Source organism: Globicephala melas, chromosome 16 (genome assembly GCF_963455315.2).
Source record: "Globicephala melas chromosome 16, mGloMel1.2, whole genome shotgun sequence".
Taxonomy (NCBI): Eukaryota; Metazoa; Chordata; class Mammalia; order Artiodactyla; family Delphinidae; genus Globicephala; species Globicephala melas.
In genome coordinates, this window is record NC_083329.1 from 77,843,934 (window position 1) to 77,868,566 (window position 24,633).

The 24,633-nt window shown below is 45.1% G+C and overlaps 1 protein-coding gene across 4 annotated transcripts in view; it reads left to right on the forward strand.

The window, feature by feature from the left end:
- The window catches only part of GNG4 (G protein subunit gamma 4), a 68,289-nt gene that overhangs the window by 37,706 nt on the left and 5,950 nt on the right, over positions 1–24,633 (forward strand). For all 4 annotated transcript variants that reach the window (XM_030839583.2, XM_060286375.1, XM_060286374.1 and 1 more), the window contains one exon: positions 687–795. In XM_030839583.2, coding sequence (XP_030695443.1) covers positions 697–795 — 99 coding nt within the window. In that variant the 5' untranslated portion in view covers positions 687–696. The remainder of the gene's footprint in view (positions 1–686; positions 796–24,633) is intronic.

Sequence of the window (24,633 nt, forward strand, 5' to 3'; positions counted from 1 at the left end):
CTTCCACTGCAGGGGGTGCGGGTTGGATTCCTGGTCAGGGAACTAAGATCCAACATGCTGCATGGCGTGGCCAAATAAATAAACTAATTTTAAAAAAAGAGTAATAAAGCAGGCTCATTCAGGGGAAACTTGCACTTTGCAGTGTAGCCGGCTAGAGGACACCGTGTGAGACAGTGGAAAGAGCCCTCAGCTAGGCTTCAACGCTTTGCGTCTGCGTTCTGGCTCCACAGATTTTGGCTGTGGGACCTTTGACTCTTGGCTTCGTTTCTCTGAGTTCTGCACTTTCTTTACTTGTAAAACAAAACTCAGTCTGTTTTGCCCACTTTCAGGGCTGCTAGAGGAGTGAGTGAACAAATGTGTACGAAAATGATTTATTACTAGCAAAGCACCGTACAAATGTCAAGGTATTACTTATGGCCATGGGGGTGGTAATGTGACTCTGGGACCATCTGTTATCTTCTGTATCGTCTCGCTGGGGCTGAGAAGGTCTGGCAAACAGGAGCCTGATGGCTTGCTCCCGTCACTCGGATGAAGCACTCCTTCCTCTTATCCCAGGAGGGTCTGCTCCCACGGCTCCCTGGCCTGGAAAGAGAAGCTGCAGGGGGTAGGAGGCGAGAAAGCTGAGGGGCGTTCTGCCTCACTTTGGAAAAGCAGCTCTTTCAACCCCTTAACTTTGGTTGTTTCAGGGGCAGCAGAATGAAAGAAGGCATGTCCAGTAACAGCACTGCCAGCATCTCCCAAGCCAGGAAGGCTGTGGAGCAGCTGAAGATGGAGGCCTGCATGGACAGGGTGAAGGTAAGCACGCGCAAGCCGGCCTGGCCCTCTGACCAACGCCCAGCTCCAAACAGTGCCCCCCCACGCTCAGAGCAGCCTCATGAGAGCAGATGCGTCGCCCCATAGCGCATCCAGCCAACTGGCGGCTGTAACGTTTACAGACGAGCGTTTGCTGCGGGGTTCAGAGCGTGCCTGAGCAGCCAGTGGGTGCAGAATACACAGTGTGTGGATTCCATGAGGAGTCGCCAAAAATAGACCCGTATCCATCTCAGCTCTCTTTAGCTCCGTTGTCATGCCAGTAAGCGAGGGAGAGTTGAGCCGTGAGATCCGTCATAGTTTTCCTGCCTGATCCAGTGACTCTGAGGTTAAACAGCATCACGTATTTTGACAGGGGCGCTGTCGGGAGTGCAGCATCGAGCCGTGCACCGCGTTTGTCATAGGCTCCTTTGGGGAGGAGAGGGAAGAAAGGTGCCAGCCGCCTCCCACCGTGTTCGTTTCTCTGAGGAGTGTAGTTGTCTTCACGCTGGGCGAGCTGAAGTGAGATGAAGCCAGCTCTTCTCCAGGTGCCACTTTGAAGCAAGCAGGGGGCCAGACGGAGCAAGTGGCTCTGAGATGCCGCTTAGTTAGGTTCATGGACTGTAATACACCTGGAAGCCCATCGGGAATCTGACAGCAGGAAACACGAGTCCAATGTGTCTGTGGCCTTTTGGGACACAACACGGGGCTCTCACCCAGACACTGGGATGCAAATAAGACAGAATCCATGGGGTACTGGGGGAGTCCTAAAGCCTTCTGTTGGCAGAGCGAGCAGTCCCTTCCCCAGGCTCCCACCCCCGAGAGCTGTGGCCAGATAACACCAGCTTCTGCTTCCGTCAGGATAGTTTTTCCCCTTCCCTGGGGACGTCCAGGTACGAGCTGTCCAAGGAGGCAGTAAGCAATCACAGTGAGTGACACAGTGTATATACCACGCAAGAAGGGGATGCAGGACGATACACATCGGTCTAAGTGGACCAGCTGTATCTGCACGTACTGATACCAACTACAAATTAGACATCAGTCCTTGATCCCTAGGCTAGAAGAAGAAGCAAGAAGAGAAACAGTTCTTAAAGAGGGGGAGCCCCAGTGGTGTAGAAATGGGTCTAAGGATGAGCACTGCAGACAGTCAGGAGGCTACTGGTTCAAGGATAGACTAGACCTTGCTGAGAGGACGAGAATGCGGTGAGATTCGCTCTTTGGACAGAGATGCCTGAGCACGTGCTCTGGCCTCAGCGCAGTCCTGGGATATAAACACGAGTGGAATGTTCCGTCATGTTGCTCAGAGAAGACTCCCGGGAGTCGTGAGCTGGGAGTGGGTTGGGAGGTGACACGGGGGAGAAGGGAAGGCCAGTGTGAGCTGACTGTGGCTCATTGCGAGCACTTGGACTTGACGGAAGAGCTGGTAGTTGTGCTGGGAGGGCAGCTGGGGGATGCCGTGTGCACACGTACAGTTCATGGAAATGACTGGGTGTGCGCCGAGGCTGCGTACGGGATGACTAACAACAGTCGATAAAGTCGTCAGAGGCCGAGGGCAGCGGAAGCTGTAGAGGTACCCGGGAGAGGCCTCGAGGGGAAGAGAGCAGAGACAGGATGGAGAGGCCAGCGCGCAAGAAACTCAGCAGAACTTAGAGGGTAAGTGTGGGAGCCGCCAGGAAGAGAGAAGCTAGACCCCAACCGTCAAGCCCATGGCCTGAGGACTGGAAAGATGGTGGGCACCGGTTTTGGCGATAGGACAGTCACCATGCTGGGGAGTTTTACTTTGGCAAGGAAGATACACTCGGTGATAACAGGTTCTCACCTGTGACCTTCACCACCCAGGAGTCATGGTGGGGACCACATGTCCCCACGAGGAAGGGCCCTTCAGGAGTCACTAAAGGCACATGCACAGTCTCCGAAAGAGGCGGAGGAGATCATAAGGCAACTCAGAGTCCAGTTTGTTACTCAGGTGGCATCAAGGGATGGGCAGTCCTGTTCTTGCGATGAGTGGGTTATGGAAATGCGGCTCCTCGATCCTGGGAGAAGCCGCCCGGCGGGATCTGCGGCCTCTGTGGTAATTCCAGGGCCAGTGACAGCCGTGTCAGATTTGGTTCAGAGCTGGCAGAGTGTCGTCACAGCAGAGATGATCCAGGGCTGCCCGAGGACAGAGGTGGCCCTGAGGAACCACATGCTGGCCGTAGCTTCACAGTCACGTGTGGTTTTTTGGCTTGGGTCTTGCTCACACAACCTTGAACTTTTTCTTTGTTTGTTTTACATTGTGGTAAGATACATATAACGTGTAACTTACCAGTTTAGCCATTTTTAAGTGTACCGTTGACTAGCATTGCGTACATCCACAGTATTGTGCAGCCACCCATTTCCAGAGCTCTTCCTTATCCCCCAAACAGAAACTCCACCCATTAAGCTCTAACTCCCTGTCGCCGCCCCCCCTTCCTTAGCCCCAGCAACCTCTCCTACTTTCTGTCTCTATGAATTTGACTCTTCAAGGTACCTCACTGATGTACACGGAATCATGCAATATTTGTCTGAATTTTGTGTGTGGCTTATTTCACTCGGCATATGCCTTCAGGGTCTGTCCAGTGTAGCATGTGTCAGGATTTCATTCCTTTGTAAGGCTGAATAGTATTTCATTATGTGCATGGACCACGTTTTACTTACCCGTTCATCTGTTGATGGACATTTGGATTGTTTCCACCTTTTGGCTATTGTGAAGAGCGCTGCTGTGAACATGAGTGTGCAAGTCTTTGGGTCCCTGCTTTCAGTTCTTTGGGGTATATGCCCAGAAGTGGCATTGCTGGATCATATGGTAATTCTATGTTTAACTTTTTTGAGGAACCACCATACCGGTTTCCATGGTAGCCATACCTTTTTACATCCTCCCCACCCCCACGTCCTCGCCAATACTTGTTATTTTCCTTTTTTTAAAATAATAGCCATCCTCATGGGTGTTACGCTCACACTTTATTTGATATTGTTGTTTTTAAGATTTTTTTTTTTTTTGCGGTACGCGGGCCTCTCACTGCTGTGGTCTCTCCCGCTGCGGAGCACAGGCTCCGGACGCGCAGGCTCAGCGGCCATAGGTCATGGACCCAGCTGCTCCGCCTCATGTGGGATCTTCCCGGACCGGGGCACGAACCCGTGTCCCCTGCATCGGCAGGCGGACTCTCAACCACTGTGCCACCAGGGAAGCCCGATTTTTTTTTTTGATGTGAACCGTTTTTAAAGTCTTTATTGAAGTTGTTACAATATGGCTTCTGTTTTTTTGTTATTTTTTTATGGCTTCTGTTTTATGTTTTGGTTTTATGGCCGCAAGGCATGTGGGATCCTATTAGCTCCCCGGCCAGGGATCGAATTCGCACCCCCTGCATTGGAAGGCAAAGTCGTAACCACTGGGAGTCCCTCACACTTGATTTGAATCACTAGACGGACGCCCCTTGCTTCAGGGCACAGGATGGCTTTGGGGAAAAATCTACTTGATGCAACTCTTTGGCGGAAAAAAAAAAAAAAGTGTGTATTGATATCAGTTAAGCCAGACAATAAAAACAGAATGTGGGAAGAAAGAGACTCCGTCAAGGATACTCCAGATTGACCTTGATGAGGACCTTGAGGAGGGTGGAAATAGGAACAGTGTCACCAGGGAGAAGAAGTGGCCTTTCTAGGGTGGCTGAGAGTTTACTGCAGGAGGGGAAGAAGGAAAAAGGGAGCCTGGGGGTAAATGACCGAGGGAAGCTGTGTGGAAGGAGGAGAGGAACAGTACCTAGAATTCACTGACCTCATACAAACAGTGAGGGCAACGCCAGGTCCAGAAGAAGGGGGAAAAGGGCAGTCTGACTGCATGGTGAGGATGTAGGAAAAGCGAGTGTGCTGTGCCTTCCATGGGGCCCGGAGAGAGGGAAGAACAAGGGGAAACAGCTGGAGGTCCCGTGGAAGAAATAATTGCAGTGACAGGTCCCACAGAGCCGGCTCCCAGGTGGAAGCATGACAGAGGGGGACCCAGAGGACAGCCTGGGCATGAAACCAGAGAGGAGCCCCATGGTTTGTACGGTGTGTCGCCGACTGCAGAGCCCACCTCCGGGCTTCATAGTTTGCTCTGCTTGGAAGAGCATCTCATGGGGAAGGAAGGATGGAAACGATGGCGTTTGCAGCTCACGGGAATAAAGGAGAGGTCTGTTAAGGGGAGAGAAGGGAACAACTACCGCATTAAGCAGTTGTTTGGGTTGCAAATATAATAAAAAGTATTCGTGTGAACCCAGAGAGGTATAAGGCAGGTCATGGAGGAAAAATGTAGAAATATCCACTACCTTCCTGTCTGTCTCCCGCAAACATCATCTGCATAAAAGCACTAGTGTCAACATAGACTTTGTTCCAGATTTTGCAGGACGTAGAAGAGAGGCTTCACCATACAGCCCACAGCCAGCCCTCAAACCCACACACCGCTGCGTTAAGAGACCCTCCCCCCACACACCCTCAGCATCCTTCTTGCCTCTTTACTGTTACCAAATCGGGTCCAGCTGCTTGCCGCTCATAAATGAATACTGGAGAGAGAGAGAGAGACAAACGTTGGTAGAAAGGAAAGTTGCTTTTAATCAGAATGCCAGCAGTCTGGGGACACGGTGGATTCAGTGTCCCCCCAAAACTACCTCTGAAGATTCTGCTCAACCATGGAAGCCTTTAAAGGGAAACAGGGAGGTCATCTCAGTGAATCACTGAGGTAGGGGGTCAGAGTCCTCGCCATACCCCACTGCGTACAGGCGTGTGTGCAGGCTTGTTGATTCCTCGTGATCTTTCTTGGGATGCTGTCTTGTTCACACCGTTCATTGATGAGATTACTGAAGGGGAAGCTAGGGAAGAGATCTGGTCATCTGTTAATTACTTATTCTTCATTTCTACGTCTTGGATCTATGGAAAGAACCAACGAATTAGGCAAGGTACTGTGTGGTCAAACGATGTGAAAGGGGTGCTAGGGCCGGAGATGAGTAGAGCATGTGGGGCACCTGGTGTAAGGTTAGTGACAAGACAAAGGGGGCCGCTGTAGAGAGGTCTTTCCTGCCAAAAGCTGCTTATCCTCCCTTCATTCCTTTAATGTTTATTGACTGCCTTCCCCAGCTCAGCCCTCTCCCCCAGCATCCATGTGACTCTTCTCCATCCTACCTCAAAGCTCACCGGGGCATCTCCCAACAAAGCTGGGTGTTCCTCTTTGTGAACCTGTATCAGCTGCTAAAAAAAAAAGGTAAATGTGTTCCATGCATCGTAAGCACAGGGAGGATTCAGCATAGAACCTATATGGCCTCCCCCAAAGCAGAAGCTTAGCAAATAATACTCAGGATCTTAAAAAATAAAGAGCACAGGGACTTCCCTGCTGGCACAGTAGTTAAGAATCTGCCTGCCAGTGCAGGGGACATGGGTTCGAGCCCTGGTCCGGGAGGATCCCACATGCCGCGGAGCAACTAAGCCCGTGCGCCACAGCTACTGAGCCTGCGCTCTGGAGCCCGCGAGCCGCAACTACTGAGCCCGCGTGCCACAACTACTGAAACCCACGCACCTAGACCCCATGTTCCACAACAAGAGAAGCCACCGCAATGAGAAGCCCATGCACTGCAACGAAGAGTAGCCCCTGCTCGCCACAACTAGAGAAAGCCTGCATGCAGCAACGAAGATTCAATGCAGCCAAAAATGAATGAATGAATGAATAAATAAATAAATAGCGAGCACATAAAAGATGACTTGGAAACTGTTTTGGTCCCTTGGAAAAGGGCACCCATAACCTTATTCTTACTCTCATCCTTTAGAGGTTCAAGCAATATAAAGTTCTATTGGGAAAGCACATATATGACATGGATCATCAAATAGGGAAAATTTGTTGAGAAATTACGGCAGATACGAGCTGAGCAAAGTATAAGATTCTTAAGTGGAGAAAGTCGTTTCTGGAGCCTGACTGTCCAGCCCAAGAGAAGACTTCAGCTGCAGAAAAGGCGTTGCCCCCTGGGGGAGATACAGAGGCCCTGAGCAGGCCAGGTCCCAGGCTCCCAGGAGGGCTTCTGGGAGCTGCCTCTCCACTGGGTACCCCTCAGGGTGTTCTGATTCTCCTGACACTGGGCCAACCGCATGGGCTGTGGCCTGTTAGGCTCTGGGGATGGATACACACCTTGAGCAAACCAGTACTTCTCAGCCAGGGACCAGGAAGCTGACAGACTTGCCAAGCAGCATTAGGCCCATCTCTCTCACTTGCCTTCAGTAGATAACTTAAACAGCTGTGGGCGTGCTAACAACCCCGAAAAGTGCCGCCCTTGGGATGAAAGTAATCTTGTCACCACAAGCTTACAGATGAATGGGTAAAGAAGATGTGGTACATGTATACAATGGAATATTACTCAGCCATAAAAAAGAATGACATAATGCCATTTGCAGCAACATGGATGGACCTAGAGGTGATGATACTAAGTGAAGTAAGTGAGACAAAGGCAAATATCATATGATATCACTTATATGTGGAATCTAAAAAAATGATACAAATGAACAGAAACAAACTCACAGACTTTGAAAACAAACTTATAGTTACCAAAGGGGAAAGTTGCTGGGGGAGGGGGCAGGTGGTGGGATAAATTAGGAGTTTGGGATTAACATACACACACTATTATATGTAAAATAGATAATCAACAAGGACGTACTGTATAGCACAGGGAACTCAATATTCTTTAATAACCTAAATGGGAAAAGAATCTGAAAAAGAATAGATATATGTATATGTATAACTGAATCACTTTGTGGTGTACCTGAAACTAACACAACATTGTAGATCAACTATACTCCAATATAAAATAAAATAAAAAAACAGCACAAGCTTGATTTGCTGATTGTTGACAGACAAATTGCCCTGTTCTATGTCAGCCTCCCTTCTGTAGACTGCTGAAAAAATGAGGGCAGGAAAAGAAGAATGGCAGATGACAGATGTGCATAAAGTCACCCAAAGAGATGGTGGCAGTAGTGAAACTAGGCTGAAAGAAGGAACTGCCGTAAAAGAAGAGAGATTCTATCATGAGATGTCTAAGAATGTTCTCTTCTAGGAGTTTTATGGTGTCATGTCTTATATTTAGGTCTTTAAACCATTTTGAGTTCATTTTTGTATATGGTGTGAGGGAGTGTTCTAATTTCATTGATTTACATGTAACTGGCCAGCTTTCCCAACACCACTTGTTGAAGAGACTCTTTTCTTCACTGTATATTCTTGCCCCCTTTGTCATACATTAATTGACCATAGGTGTGTGCGCTTATTTCTGAGCTCTCTAGTCTATTCCATTAATCTGTATGTTTTTGCACCAGTACCATACTGTTTTGATTACCGTAGCTTTGTAGTAGTTTCTGAAGTCTGGAAGGGTTATGACTCCAGCTTTCTTCTTTTTCCTGAGGATTGCTTTGGCATTTCTGGGTCTTTTGTGGTTGCATATAAATTTTAGAATTATTTGTTCTAGTTCTGTGAAAAATGTCTTGGGTATTTTGATAGGAATTGCATTAAATTTGTAGATTTCTTTGGATAGTGTAGCCATTTTAACAATATTAATTCTTCCAATCCATGAGCATGGGGTATCTTTCCATTTCTTTAAATCATCTTCAATTTCCTTTATCAATGTTTTATAGTTTTCAGCATATAGATCTTTCACCTCCTCATTTAAGTTTATTCCAAGGTATTTTTAAATGTGATTTTAAATGGGACTGTTTTTTACTTTCTAATATTTCATTGTTAGTGTAAAGAAATGCAGCAGATTTCTGAATATTGATCTTGTATCATGCTACCTTGCTGAATTCATTTATTCTAATTTGTGTGGGACTTTAAGGTTCTCTATATAGAGTATCATGTCATCTGCAAATAGTGGCAGCTTTACTTCTTCCCTTCCAATGTGGATACCTTTAATTTCTTTTTCTTGTCTGATTGCTGTGGCTAGGACTTCCAGTACTATGTTGAATAGAAGTGAGAATTTAATGGGAAGTCTTTCAGCTTTTTACTATTATTACATTGGTTGTGGGTTTGTCATAAATGGTTTTTATTATGTCGAGATATGTTCCCTCTGTACCCACTTTGGTGAAAGTTTTTATCATGAATGGATGTTGAATTTCATCAAATGCTTTTTCTGAGTCTGTTGAGATGATCATGTGTTTTTTGTCTTTCCTTTTGTTAATGTGGTATATCACATTGATTGCCTTATTCCTACCCCTGGCCCAACTTTCTGTTGTACTTATCTTTTTTGTATTGATTAGTAAGAGTTTCTTGCATATTATATATTACAAATAGTTTTCCCAGTTTGTTGTTTGTGTTTTAATTTAGTCTTTGATTATTTTTGATGTACCAGTATTTAAAAATTTTACTGTGAAAACTATCAATATTTCCTGTGGACTCCTTTGCTTTATACATAAGCCTTTCCATGATGAAATTAGATCAACACACACCTATATTTTTTCTATATCCTTTATTATTTCAGTTTTTACATTTAACTGTCTAATCCATCAAAATCTGTCATTTACTTAAGAATCAATATAAGACTTTTTTCAAAGTTTTTAAAAAATTTAAACCAGTTCATAATTAACAACCCATAATTCCCCCTCTTGATCTGAAATGTGGTAACTGATTCTGCTCTCCCACTTTTGAGCAGATACTGACTCTTCAGAGTATTTCTGTTCCTACTTCTGGTCACTCATCCCTGTTTCCATTACTGGATCTCTATCTGCTATATTCCTGCTAGTGGTCTCTAGTTTTATCCCTAGCCTGCTTTGCTTTTAAACCTTCAGGGTCTTCTTAGGTATACTCACCTACTCCTGTGACTTTTTAATATATGTGTCTCCAGCCCAACCCCCTGAACTTTTGTTCTGTATATCTAGGTGCCTACTGGTCAATCCCCCAAAGCCTTAAAATCAGCACATCCCAAACTGACCTTTTTTTATTTCATCCTGTTCTTTTTGTGTATTCTCTCCCTCATTTCTTTATACCACCATCTGCCTGGTCTCTCAAACAAGAAACTCTCTTTCATCCCATATAGCTAATATATTTCCATATCCCACCAGTTTAGCTCCCTGAACATTTCTGAGATTTCTCCCCTCACCTCCATCCTCATGGTCACATGTATTGTCTGACCAACTGCAGAAGCTGTAGGTGGTTGATCTGCCTCTAGTCTTGCCCCTTCAGATCTGTCCTTCCCCTTTCTCTAAATTAGTCTAGTATAAAAATCTGACTTTGAATCCCTCTATTTAAAACTGGATAAAATAGGAGCTCCTTAGCATGACCTACAAGACTCTTGGTTCAGTCCACTCATGGTGTCCGAGGAACTGTCAATACCCCTCCAGGCTCATCTCTTTGTACTCCCTTCCACATGTCTACACTCACACTTTCTCCGGCAATTTCTTAAATATGCCCTGCTGTAACAACGCTCTTTTGCCTTTTCACATGGTAGTCTCTTCATCTGGAAGATTTCTTTCACCTCTGCCTGGAAAATATGTATTCATTAATCATATGCCAGAGGGGAGAAACAGACACTGGCCTGTGAGCCTTGGCATTCCACCCGCCTGGCTTTTCACAAAGGTGGTCTGCTTGCCCTAAAGTGGGAATTAGCCAAAAAACGGAGATTTCCACCGTGGGGTTGGACAAGCTGGGGAAGGTATGAAACATCTTTAGAGGGAAAGCTCTAAAGAATAACTTACCTGAACTAGGACTTTCCACTGCCTCCGGTCTCATCACCCACTCAAAGAACTGAATGAAGATGTTCCAGCCACACTATAAAGAGAATATTCAAATACTGCTTCAGCAAACAATGAAGGGGGTCAAAGGGAACCTCCCCATACTGTTCTTGCACAAATAGCAGACTTGGATTAGAACTGCCCTCTTTCTAAGTATAAAAGAAAAAAAAAATTGGACCTATGCAAATATTCTGCCAAGGTATCAAGGACCAGACTCTAGCGTATGACAGGCTAACGGAGCACTCACTTAGGAAGAAGTCTTCTTCCAAAAATCCAAAGAACATTTTCGGTGACTGCTTTATAGTCTCCAAAAAATGTAAAGCAAACATAGAATCTATGAAACAAGAGCTCAAGGGAGAGATAAAATAATGAGTTGAAAGGGAGGTAGAAAAGCTAAGGAAAGAATTTGAGAGGGGGTGGGGAACACCATTAGAAGGAGCAAAGAGTCTTTTTTTGTCTGACTCACTTTACTTAGTATGATAATCTCTCTGGGTCCGTCCATCTTGCTGCAAATGGCATTATTTCATTCTTTTCTATGGTTGAGCAGTAGTCCACTGTATACATGTGCCACATCTTTAGCCACTCATCTGTCGATGGACATTTAGTTTGCTTCCATTTCTTGGCTATTGTAAGCAGTGCTGCGATGAACATTGGGGTGCATGTATCTTTTCAAATTATGATATCGCTTATTTGTGGAATCTTAAAAAAATGATACAGGGCTTCCCTGGTGGCGCCAGTGGTTGAGAGTCCGCCTGCTGATGCAGGGACACGGGTTCGTGCCCCAGTCCGGGAAGATCCCACATGCCGCGGAGCAGCTGGGCCCGTGAGCCATGGCCGCTGAACCTGCGCGTCCGGAGCCTGTGCTCCGCAACGGGAGAGGCCACAGCAGTGAGAGGCCTGCGTACCGCAAAAAAAAAAAAAAAAAAGAACACATCAAGTATACAGGCAGGGGAAGCGATCATTTAGGACAAGTACACCTGACTTAACACGTGTCAGATGCTTGAATCCTCACGCCAGACCTCAGATGTTGGTGCTACTGGCACCCCAGTCCTCAGACAGGAAAACCGAGGCCCACAGTTGTTATGTGATGAACTGAGGATACCAACCCAGATCCTTGATTATCATTACACTACACTGCCACACACACCCCCACCAAAGGGCGGAAATATCAGTCTGGACAACATTGCACCTCAGTTCAGAAGATGCCAGCCTAAAATTCTGCAAAGAAGTTGCCACCCAACCAAGTGGTCACATGTGTCCTAGAAACATAAATATATTCTCAATTAGGCAGAAAGTTAAATATAATGCAAACACATGCTTCTTTTCTTTAGCAAAATTATTTCATTTTGTACAGTTGCATTTCACAAAAGGAGATAACAGATGTGCATATTTTGTGATCATTTACATGTGGTGATATTTATTAGGACTGTAAGAAAGTTTCTGGTGAAGTTCCCACTAGATCAGGAATTCCTTCGAGTGGGGGCTGTCCTCTTGTCTTGGGGTCCCACACACTACTTGGGTCATAGCAGGTCACACTGAAGTGTGGGCTGGCTTAGGACAGCCCAAATCAATAGCAGAGAATCAGGGTCAGGTGAGGCCATCTGTGTATCATAGGCTTCATTCCTACCAATAAGGGGTAGGAAATCTGCAACTACGCTGGCTCAGACATCAGGAAGAAACAACACAACACCCGCAGGCATACTTTTTGATCAGGGCTATGAAACAAAGGCCCTGCCTTGGGGCGGGTGTCCACTCTTGCCTTGTGAGGTCTCTAACTTTGTGCTGAGCTGCTAGGACCACTTCAGTGTCATCTGCCCTACAGATCTTCTGGACAAGCATCCTTCAACTGAAAGCTCAGCCTCTTAAAGGAACTGGACTTGCAGGGTGAGCCCTCTGGAGAGCCTGTGCCCAGCCCAGTGAAGAGCTCTTCAGGACGTCAAAAGCCCCACGTTCGTTGGTGAGGCAACAGCTAAGGTCCACTCGGCCTCAGTATCCCTTTTGACGGCACTGGTCACTGCTACTGGACGCCCAGATATCTGGTCATTTGTTTCTTCAAGATACAGAAGCCTTTTTCCACCAAGCTTCAGAGTCTCCTCCATGTAAGCCTTTGGTGCAATCCTTCCAGCTGTATCTTTGGGCTCCCGCTTGCATTTTATGGGTTCTGACAGTAGCAACAAGCCCTACCACAGGAGAGATGGGACTAACATATCAGCATTTGATGTTAAAAACCTTTTTCATCACCCCACACCCATCGGGATGGCTACTATCACCGAAACAGAAAAAAAAAAGTGTTGATAAGGATGTGGAGAAATTGGAACCTTTTGCCACTGTTGCCAGGAATGTAAATGGTGCAGCCACTGTGAAAAGCAGTATGGCAGTTCCTCAAAAACATTTTTTTAAAGAATTACTTACAGGATCTGTCGACTCCACTTCTGCGTATACATCCCAAATAACTGAAATCAGGCTCTTTGAGAGAGATTCGTACACCCAGTTCATAGCAGCATTATTCAGAAATGCTGAAAGGCAGAAGCAACCTAAGTATCCATCAGCAGATTAATGGATAAACGAACTGTATACAGGCGTACCTTGGAGACACTGCGTGTTTGATTCAGGTCACCGCAATAAAGCCAATATCGCAACAAAGTGAGTCACACACATTTTTTGGTTTCCCAGTGCATATAAAAGTTATGGTTACGCTATACGGTAGTCTATCAAGTGTGCAGTAATATCACTATATCTAAAAGAAATGTCACATATCTTAATTTAAAAATACTTTATTGCTAAAAATTGCTAACCATCATCTGACAATGCATGGTTGTCATGAATCTTCAATTTATAAAAAAAAATGCAATATCTATGAAATGCAATAAAGTGAAGCACAATAAACCAGATATGTCTGTATATCCACACAGCAGAATATTATTCAGCTTGAAAAAGGGAGTAATTCTATCACTGTTTTTGAAGAAAGCAAACTTAAAATTATTGTAAATTTTAGTTAGATAAATAAATGTAAGGGTATCCAGGGAGTTTTAAAAAAAAAGTGTATCTATTTGAGGAGGAAGATATGTAGAATATTCCTACTAGGTATTAAAGTTTATTATAAAATCATAGTACTTAAAGATTTATGATACTCCTTTAGGAATAGACAAATCAATGGAAAAGAATAGGAAGTCCCTAAATAGACCCAAGTGTATTGGGAATTTGAAATACAACCCAGATGGCATCTCAAAGCAGTAGAGAACAGAGTATTAATAAGTGTTGCTGGAAACGGCTAGCACTTTGGAAGACAAAGCTGCATACACCACTAATTTTATCCAGATAAATATCAGATGGACTGCATTCATCTGCTAGGGGTGCCATAACAGAATACCGCAGACTGTGTGGCTTAAACGATAGAAATCTGTGTTCTCACAATTGTGGAGGCTCCAAGTCCAAGGTTAAGGTGCCGGCAGGGTTGTCTGGTGAGGCCTCTCTCCTTCGGTTGCAGACAGCTGCCTTCACACTGTGTCCTCACACGGCCTTTCCTCTGTGCTCATGTCAAGAGAGAGCCTTCTAGATTCTCTTCCTCTTCTTATAAACACAATCCTACTGGATTGGGGTCCCGCCCTTATGACCTCAGCTAGCCTGAATTACAGTCATCCCTTGGTATCCCCGGTAAGGGACTGGTTCCAGGACCCTCCTCAGATACCAAAATTCAAGGATGCTCAAGTCTCTTATATAAAATGGTGTAGTATTTGCATATAACCTACACACCTCCTCCCATATACTTTAAATCATCTCTAGATTACTCTTAATACAATGGAAATGCTATGTAAACAGTTGTAAATACAACATAAATGCTGTGTAAATAGTTGCTGGTGTGCAGCAAATTCAAGTTTTGCTTGTTGGAACTTTCAGGATTTTTTTTTTGTGAACATTTTCCATCCGTGTTTGGTTGAATCCGCTGACACAGAACCCATGAATACAGAGGACCGACTGTATCTCTGTGAAGGCCTTCCAAATACAGTTACATTGGGGGTGTTGTCCTTAAAAAGAAAAGTCAGCTATTTTACCAGCAAAGATGGGTTCATTTGGGAATAGTACTTAATAGACTTGAAATTCAGGACAAGCATGCTACAGCAAAAACTATAGGCAAGTCCAACAAACAAAGGAGAGGAATGTTATTTTATAGAGAAAAAGGAAGACGCTGGGAGGGTTGTTTTGAATGGAAGTCCTTTGGAGAAAAGTGAGAGTTCAGGGTGACAATAGTTTCTCGTCGGCCGAGTTTGCTGGGGTAGTTGATATCTTGTAGGAGATGTCTTGTTGGGGCTTGTAATTGAGGAGTCTTCTCCTGTTGCTGGTTCTTCTGTTGGGGTTTGAAATTGACAATGCTTCCAGTAATTGACTTGAGTGGTACTTCCTGACTTCATGAGAGCTCCCCCTGCTGGCCTCCTGGCTCCATTTTAATGAGGCTTCCCTTTATTAATTTTTACGGGGGTATGGCTTCAACCTCTGAGTTTGGGGAAACACATTTCAGTTCATAACTTCAATCAGAGATTTAAATATAACAAATAGAACCATAAAAATACTAGGAAAATAGGAGCAAGTATTTTTATAATGTGAGTTTGCGAAGGCCAAGCATGTTACAAAATCCACAGTTCATTAAGTAAAAGTTTTGGCTGGATTTTTAAAAAAATTCTATATGGTAAAAATCTCCCAATTAACAAATTAAGAAAAATATTTGCTACCTGAATAGCACAAGGTTAATTTCTTTAAATTTAATTTCTCTGAAAAATCAATAAGATAAAAAAGAGCCCCCTTTTCTTAAAAAAAATGCACAAACAGCATGAATAGGCAATTTAAAAAGGAGAGATGTAAAGGGTCAAATATATGAAGAGACATTTACCTTCAAAAATCATATAAGAATTGTGCCTCCGGAAAACACTGAGATCCACTTGGGAAAAAAAAAAAAACCAACAACTGAGATCCAGGCTATTGACGTTTTTAATTTTTGCTGAAATCCAATGTCATCCATCAACTGTTAAAGGAAGTGAGCAGTTGTTTTGATAGCCGGAGTGGAAACTGGTACCATCTTCCCAAAGGGTAGTTTGAAATATGTGTCAAAATATTTATTGTTTACACTCTGACCCAGCATTCTCACTTCTAGGAATTTACCCAAAGGAGAATCTCATAAATAATAAAGGACAGTAAGAATTTCATCAGAGCACTGTTATAATGTCAAAAAATTGTATTTTTGTCCATCCATAGGGATTGGTTAAATAGTGTCGATGAAAAATTAATCAGTCGATCTAAGAAAGAAATGGAAATTTTTATTGGCACCAAATTGAGGATTATAACCCGGGAAGAGCATCTCAGAAAGCTCTGAGAACTGTTCCAGCCTTTACAAGTCAAAGCAGAGTTACATGTTTTTTGAGACAGAGGGCTGTACATCAAATGATGGATTATTGACAGTTTGCATACTACGGATCTGCAGGTACAAAGTGGTGGGCCATGTGACCCCTTACAAGATCAAGAAGGTACGTAATCTTGTAAGGTGTCGTCTTGTTGATGCTAGGAGAATGTTGCACTTTATGGTTGCGAGGTACTTCTGTGGAAGGGGAGGTTCGCGTGATGCATACTGGGCATACACAGTGCACAGTGCGGGGAGAGAGGCGGCCAAATGGCAGAGAAAATTTTTTATGTCTAAGTTTTTCTTGTCTTGCCATAAAATATGAATTTTATTTCACCTAAGTTATATATAGGCAGTGTTATAGCATCATTAAATGATGTACATCTGTGTGTACTGAGTGAAAAGCATATTGCAGAACAGCATGTGAGATTGTATGTACAAAGACGAAAAGTAAGATGTCTGCAAAGATGTTCACCAAAATGTTCCCTCCGATGGCAGGGTTTCCGTTGATTTTTATTTCCATCTTTCTACTTTGGGAGTAATTTTACAAACAAATAAGGATTTTTATTGTAATAAAGACAACAAAGTGTCACCACCACCACCACCACCACCGCCCCCGAGGACTCAATTACTCCCTCCTCTGAAGGGGGCGGGGGGGGGTGCCACGTGAGGTGACCACATAGCGCAGGAAACAGAAACAGGGACTCGTGTTCTTTCCACGCAGGATCTCACCACCGCACCATCAGCCCAAGCCACTTGTATTTCAAACCCAGGAGTGGTTTGTTTTTTTTTTTTTTTTTTACTACTGTCAGTTAAGTTAAACAGATTCAGTTATCTTCACGTGCATTGTTCATTTCGTGTACAGTCTCTGTCTTCCTCCCTATTCCTTAGGTATTAACAGCCAAATGCAAAATCTGACCATATTTTTAAGTAAACACACGGCACAGAAATCATAAATGATATTCCAGATTTTAGTGTGAGTTCGCTTGGGATTGTCTTTGTACTAATGGTTCTTCTCTCCAACAGCCTGGATAACCCAGAGCTGTTTGGTGGAGCCAAACGGTAAGTGTCCGGAAATTTGCCGACACAGCCCTTTCGGCATCAATGTTGTGGCTCTTGCTTCACATTTGGTTGTTTATTTTTAAAATAAATTTATTTATTTATTTATTTTTGGCTGCGTTGGGTCTTCATTGCTGCACGCGAGCTTTCTCTAGTGGCGGCGACTACTCTTCGTTGTGGTGTATGGGCTTCTCATTGCCGTGGCTTCTCTTGTTGCGGAGCATGGGCTCTAGGCACACGGGCTTCAGTAGTTGTGGTGTGCGGGCTTCAGTAGTTGTGGCTCGCGGGCTCTAGAGCGTAGGCTCAGTAGTTGTGGCGCACGGGCTTAGTTGCTCCGCGGCATGTGGGATCTTCCCGGGCCAGGGCTCGAACCCGTGTTCCCTGTGTTGGCAGGTGGATTCTTAACCACTGCGCCACCAGGGAAGTCCCTCACGCTAGTATTTGAGCCAGGGCTCTTTCCTCATAATTCTTCTAACAGCTATGTCTTTAACGCATATTATTCTTATGTTTTTCTAGCACTTCCTAAGAGGTGTGGCCATGCTGCCAGCTTGTGAATTCTTTGGAAAGAGCGAAATGTGTTTTTTATGGTTTTATTTTTCCAGAAGATAAAACATGCACTATTAAGTTTCTGAAGCCAAAGCACAAAATTCTGAAGCCAAAGGCAGTCGTTGTTCAAACAAAAGAAGAGTGAGGCTCAAATATCATGGTATTCCCTGTGAACAAGTGAGAAAGAGCAGAATTGGGGAGATCATCATGTTCTGATAGGTCATAGGTGGACGATTGAAAGGCTCTGGCGAGGGCTGCCCTGGTGGCGCAGTGGTTGAGAGTCCGCCTGCCAATGCAGCACACGCGGGTTCGTGCCCCCGTCCGGGAAGATCCCACATGCCGCGGAGCGGCTGGGCCCGTGAGCCATGGCCGCTGAGCCTGCGCGTCCGGAGCCTGTGCTCCACAACGGGAGAGGCCACAGCAGTGAGAGGCCCGCGTACCAAAAAAAAAAAAAAAAAAGGGTCTGGCGAAATCCAGGAAAGGGATGTGATTAAGATGATAGATGATATTAAGGTGGAAAGAATGGCATTTCTAAAAGAAAATAAATATAAATTATGTCACATGACCCGCCAAAAGTCTAGAGGCAGTGCTAATAGGTTTTTCTTTTTCGATAGATCTCGTCTGAACTCTGTAGCAACCCTTTCTCAATCCAGCTTCTGCTAGTTTAACAATTTAGGTTTAACCCTTTTGTTCATTTTCCCTTCCTCTGCCAGAAGCATTTATAATCCTCACCCAGACCTTTAGAAATTAAATGATTCAGAGGATAACTTTCTACAATCAAATTTAGAAATAAAATCCAAAAAGGGGGATACGAATGAGCACTTCTAGAACAGGTATCAGATAAGAGGAAAGGAATCTTTGAATTAAATCAGAGAGTAGAATGTGAGAGTAGAACAAGAACATGAAGGATTTCCCTGGTGGCGCAGTGGTTAAGAATCCGCCTGCCGATGCAGGGGACACGGGTTCGAGCCCTGGTCCGGGAAGATCCCACATGCCGTGGAGCAACTAAGCCCGTGCGCCACAACTACTGAGCCCACGTGCCACAGCTACTGAAGCCGGCGTGCCTAGAGCCCGTGCTCCGCAACAAGAGAAGCCACTGCAATGAGAAGCCCACGTGCAGCAACGAAGAGCAGCCCCTGCTCGACGCAACTAGAGAAAAGCCTGCGTGCAGCAATGAAGATGCAATGCAGCCAAAAATAAATAAATAAATTTATTTTAAAAAAAAAGAAAGAACGTGAAGAGCGCCTCCCACGTCAAGAGGACGTTTTGGGCGGAGGCACCACAGGCATCAAATTGCCCTGATCATTTCTGAGAAATGACTTCATGTCTATGGCTCAAACACCCTTCCCACCGTACCAGAAAGTAGCCAAGTGAGTAATGAAATAATAACACACTGTATGTATAATAGCATCTGTTATTATATCATTTAGCCACAAACCACTAGGTATTGCCATTCCCGTTTACAGGAGTGGAAACTGAGTGCCCGGATGACACAGCTCAGCAGTGCTGAGTGCAGCTCTGTCAGGGACATTGCTTTTTGACTCACAACCCCATGCTTCCTCTCTAAGAGATGCTGTTGCTTTCTAGAATCCCTAGAGCTAGAACCCGCTTGTTATGTTCATCTTTCACCCCTACGTCAGCCCCAGAAACCTCTTGAGTGACTCACTAGTTTCTGTCACCACATAAATTACTCTTTTGGCGAACTTGCAAAATGACTGAATTATGGCTTCCTTTGTGGGAAATTGAGACGTATTAAAGCTAAGAGGTGGTCAGAGTCATACAGGACACATAGCAACCTGTTGGAAGTGTTTGGTTAAGTCAAGGTCCAGGGTAGACCTGGGTCAGTCATTCTAAACAAGCTGAGAGCTTTGCGGTTCTGGTGGTGAAGACCATGTAATGACAAGCTCTTACACTTAGATTAACTTGGAGATATTAAAACTCTCTTTCAAGCATCTTAGAATTACCTCTTCATGTGCAATCAACTTCTGATGTGGAAAAAAACCTTTACGCTGGTGATAGGAAACAGCAGCTAATCCTCTATTCTGGACATTTGACTTTAGAATTCAGAGAGGGACTCTCTGTTATATTATTCATTTATTCACACATATCTCCCAACCCCTCTGGTTTCCTCTAGGAATAACCTTACTCCCAACTAGATGCTATTTGTGGCCTAGAACCCAATGATTGAGAATTATCTGTATTGATCTGGGTCAATACAAAATAGTTGCTGGGAACCACTGGAAGCCAAATGTCTGCTATAACAGAGTACCATAGACTAGGTAGCTTAAACAGCAGAAATTCATTTTGCACAGCTCTGTAGGCTGGGAAGGCCGAGACCAGGGTGCCAGCATGGTCAGGTTCTGGTGAGGGCTCTCTTCCTGACTTACAGATGGCCACCTTCTTGCTATGACCTCACATGGAAGGGAGAGAGAGAGAGATTCTCTCTCATGTCTCTCATAAGGGCACTAATCCTGTTACCGACCAGGGTTCTTGGCCTCCTTAATCAATAGAAATTGATCAGAGGCCAGACAAGAAATTCAGGCAAGGCTTTATTGGGGGCCCTGCTGCAGCTGGGGGTTGGGGGTGAGAGCAAGTAACAGGTTCCCTTGCTTGCTTGCTTGCTCCCTGAGGCAGGGGGCGAGCTTGTTACTTACATGGGGTGAGGGTAGGGGCAGGTACAGGGGTCGGGCTGGAGGGGCGGCTTAGGTGGTTTGCCCACCCCTTGGTGGTGCTGTGTGCAGGGGGCATGTGCAGTACCCTGCTTTTGCTCCTGACACCCTTTTTTCTGCTCCCGGCTCTGCAGAAGTGGCAGTTGGGTTTTGGGTCTTTTTGTATCTTTTAGTCCATAATTTTCATCAACTGCACTTTGTACAGTTATTTTTAGTCCCTTATAGTTTCTCTGTTGCTTGGGGAGACGTTTGTCCAGGTGCAAACATTCAGCAAAGGGTCCCAGGTCCCAGGCCTGTCTCAATCCCATTCATGAGCGTTCAACCCTCATGACCTAATTACCTACCAAAAGCCCCACCTCCCAATATCATCACATTGGAGACTTAGGCTTCAACATGTGAATTTGGGGGGTGGTGGGAGGACAGACACATTCAGCCCATAGCGTAATAATTTGGAAGTATCTTGAGAATGCCCTTAAAAACTGGTATGTTGATCTCAAATACTCTGCAGCATTAGAAGAAAGAAAAAATTCACAAGGATTCACCCTGTAGTGTTAGCTCAGGACTTAGAGGCGAGGCATAAACCTGTGATGTCCTCAGGATTCTACTAGGGATAAATGGCGTATGACTTCTTCTGCTGGAGTGTGTACCAAGTTTGACCTTGTGAAAGCTACCATTGCACAATGCGGGCTGCACCCTGGCTGTGCTCTTGACTGTAATCCTGCTTTGTTTTCTTGGGGTGGAGGGAGGAACAGGCAGAGCCATCAAGGATGATTGTAATTGATTCCAAGTAGTATTGTTAAATGGACCAGAACTTCTGAGAAATAGGTGTGAGTCGCTCCACTTCAGATGCAAAGGGTAAATGCAGTGGGTGTCATAGCCAGAATAGTAATTATGTCATCTGCCTTGTCCAGGAATGTGATTTAGTAATTGCCACATTTTCTCCCCATCATTGAAGCTTGTAATTATAGTGCAACTAACGGGATTATGTGCTAACTTGGGCTGTTTCAATCACCTCTTTTATTCTGCAATGTAATGGTAAAATTCCACAGTTGTTCCCAGGCTGCTGATTCTTTTCAACATCTGTTGTCTTGTAACTTCAGTACTAAGGAGAGGAGGCAAAAATTCTCTGGGCATTTCATAACAGAGGCCTTTAGGCAGAGCAGACTTCAGGCTTGATGAGAAAGCATAAACAGTACGGGAGTTTCACATTTCCAACCATAATAAAATTTTCCCTTTGAAAGTGAATCGTCTATTTTCTGTTTCAAAGATGGCAGATGTTTCTGGGATATGGTGAAGTCTGCAAGCCATATTTTATATGCACTGAAGGAAACTTTCAACCATAAAAATCAATCTAGGGCTGATTAAGGAAACCCTCTCTTTCAATCTAAGGAGCAGATTTAGGTTAATTAATGCCTGGATACTAAACTGTGTGTTAGGATGTCACCTTTCATGTGGAAGGCTCATTAAGATGTTCATTACGGGACTTCCCTGGTGGCTCAGTGGTTAAGAATCCACCTGCCAATGCAGGGGACATGGGTTCGAGCCCTGGTCCGGGAAGATCCCACATACCGCGGAGCAACTAACCCCGTGAGCCACAACTACTGACCCTGCGCTCTAGGGCCCACGAGCCACAACTACTGAGCCCGCGAGGCACAACTACTGAAGCCCGTGAGCCTAGAGCCCGTGCTGCGCATCAGGAGAAGCCACTGCAAGGAGAAGCCCGCGCACCGCAATGAAGAGTAGCCCCCGCTCGCCGCAACTAGAGAAAGCCCACGCACAGCAACGAAGACCCACTGCACTCAAAAATAAATAAATAATTTAAAAAACCTATATGTATAAATATAAAAAAAAACCTATAAAGGTGTTCATCACATGTGTGTATCTTTTCAGATCCCATTACAACAAACTTCAGGGGTTATCCAAGATATTTTGGCTATACAGGAATAAAGGGACCTTAGACACTGCATGAAATAAAGCTGATAGCGAAGGTGGAAAAAGGTGGAAAACTCCCTTTTGTTGTAAGATGACTTACACGCTCGTATACCATACTGTCCAGTGTTCTCAATAATCTGAGTGCATCTAGGAAGCTAAAATTGCGTGGAGCTAACCCAGACCCACACATTTGGTCTTAAACTGGGCGCCAATTACTGGGCGCTAATACTGACTTGATTCCAATTTCATTCCTGTTGTACAAGTGCACGGATAGGACTCTGCAATCCAGAGGCGTGCAGTTATAACTAAGCAAACACATCTGTGATCCTAAAATAACAACAACAACAACAAAAGGAGGCAATCTAAGAACAGCTTGTTTTCTTGAAAGAAAAATTGTGGCATCTCAAGTGCAGTGTCACCTTTGGAGGTGACAGAAAAATCCCTAAATTAGACCTGCTTGGAGCTAGCGAGGCCAGACATTAACAACATGGTTTTCAGGGCGTCGTAGACACGGGGCTGGGAGGGGAGCAAATACACAGCTGTGAGACCGGAAGGAGACCCAGCCCCATCTCGCCTCCGCGGGCGTCCCCCAACGCCCCATTTTTTTGAACCCTCTCCTCCCATGTCCTGGCCTGATGGTTGGCGATGCAGCGCGCCCTTGCGGTTGCTCCCGGGAAATTACACTCGTCAAATCCACCCACGATGGATGGATCTGAGCATGTAAACTGATCAAGGGGAAGGAAGTTGTAATGTTGGGACTGGTTGTTAGCAAGCCAACTTCGGACCAGATGGATCGTGTTGTTAATAGGTAAACTGAGGCGCACTAAAATTTTTGAAGAGTTTATTTAGGCATACGTGGAGTCGAATCCGGCAACGCCAAACCAAAGGTAGTTAGCCGTCCACCGACAGGCGTAGGGCAAGGTGTTTATAGAGAAGATGCTGAAGCAAAGCAGCTATTAGGTATAGCTTAAGCGGTTGTCCCAGGTGGGAAGACCTAGCTGGCTGTTTGTAATTGGTCTTAAGTTTCACTTTCTCAAATTCTCAGGCTTCTTGGTTTTGGTTAGTTTACGAAGGCTACTAAGGAATTAGAGCCAACTCAGTGTAATAGCGTCCTTGTCTAATTCTCGAACAGCGTGTAATGTAGGTCACAGCCTAGAGGGAGGAGTCTCAGGGTGACATTGGCAGCGTCCATCCAGTCACTCCCCAGGGCACCGGGAGAGAAGAAAGCCAGTCCCAGCTGAGGACACTCACCTGTTAGGGTTTCCTTGGCAAGACTGTCCCTGGATTAAACAAATGACCTAAGAGACTTCAGTTGCAAGACTCTTTTCCTACTGGTCACGTGAGTTCCCAGGTAGCTGGTCTACAAGGAGAGTGTGCTGGCCCAGCAGACGAGAACTTTCCAGCCCACCTTACAGTTAAAGTCTTCATAAGCAGTTGACCAGGCAGCTGCTGCAGCATTTAGCTTCTGGGGCCAGACTGCTTAGCTTCAAGTTCTGGTCCTCTCTCTTACTAGTTGTATGACCTTGGGCAAATTTCTTAACTTTCCTGCATCAGTTTCCTCGTCTGTAAAGTGGCTTTAAGAATAGTACTTAGGGGCTTCCCTGGTGGCGCAGTGGTTGGGAGTCCGCCTGCCGATGCAGGGGACACGGGTTCGTGCCCTGGTCCGGGAAGGTCCCACATGCCGCGGAGCGGCTGGGCCCGTGAGCCATGGCCGCTGAGCCTGCGCGTCCGGAGCCTGTGCTCCGCGGCGGGAGAGGCCACAATGGTGAGAGGCCCGTGTACCGCAAAAAAAAAAAAAAAAAAAAAAAAGAATAGTACTTAGAAGAATTAAATGAGGTCATACATAGGATGGTGCATTTAGCACAGGGCCTGGCACATAACAAGCACTCAGTAAATGTTAGCTATTGTTTTTATTAATGGTTTTATACAGCTGTCTCTTGAACTTGTTTAATCTGGATCTGCCACAGGAGATGAGCCATTCTTGGCATGCCAGAAAATCGTGTTTCTGGGTTCAGATGGCTGGGACCAGCCTCTGGATAAAGGAGGCAGGTTAACCCAGGTAACTGCCCCTGTGTGGAAGTGGATGGGGTACTCAGGCACCCCTGTGTCCCTGCCCTTGTTCATGGCCCTGCAGTGGTGTGCAGCTCTTCTCCTGTGATGTTTTAGCACATACTGATTATTCTAGTGACTGTATAATTTTTTAGCTCTTCTCAGTTAGATCTTTAGAGGACAAAAATCCTGACTTATTTTTTCCCCTATGCCCTTTCAATGAGCTAAAAGATGAACACTCAGTAAATACTTCCCAGATGAGGTGATAAAGTTTATAGAGAATTCAGAACACATGGAAGCATGTCCCCAAAAATGAAATTGATGGGGAAAATGAAAACTAGAAAACTAGAGAGGGGATGTTAAGACATTCTTAAATGAAACATCTGGAAGAGCCCACTGAAGGCAGAGCTAAGAGGACAGGTGGCTGTTAGGGGAAGAAAGTCTCAAGACTGCCGTCCT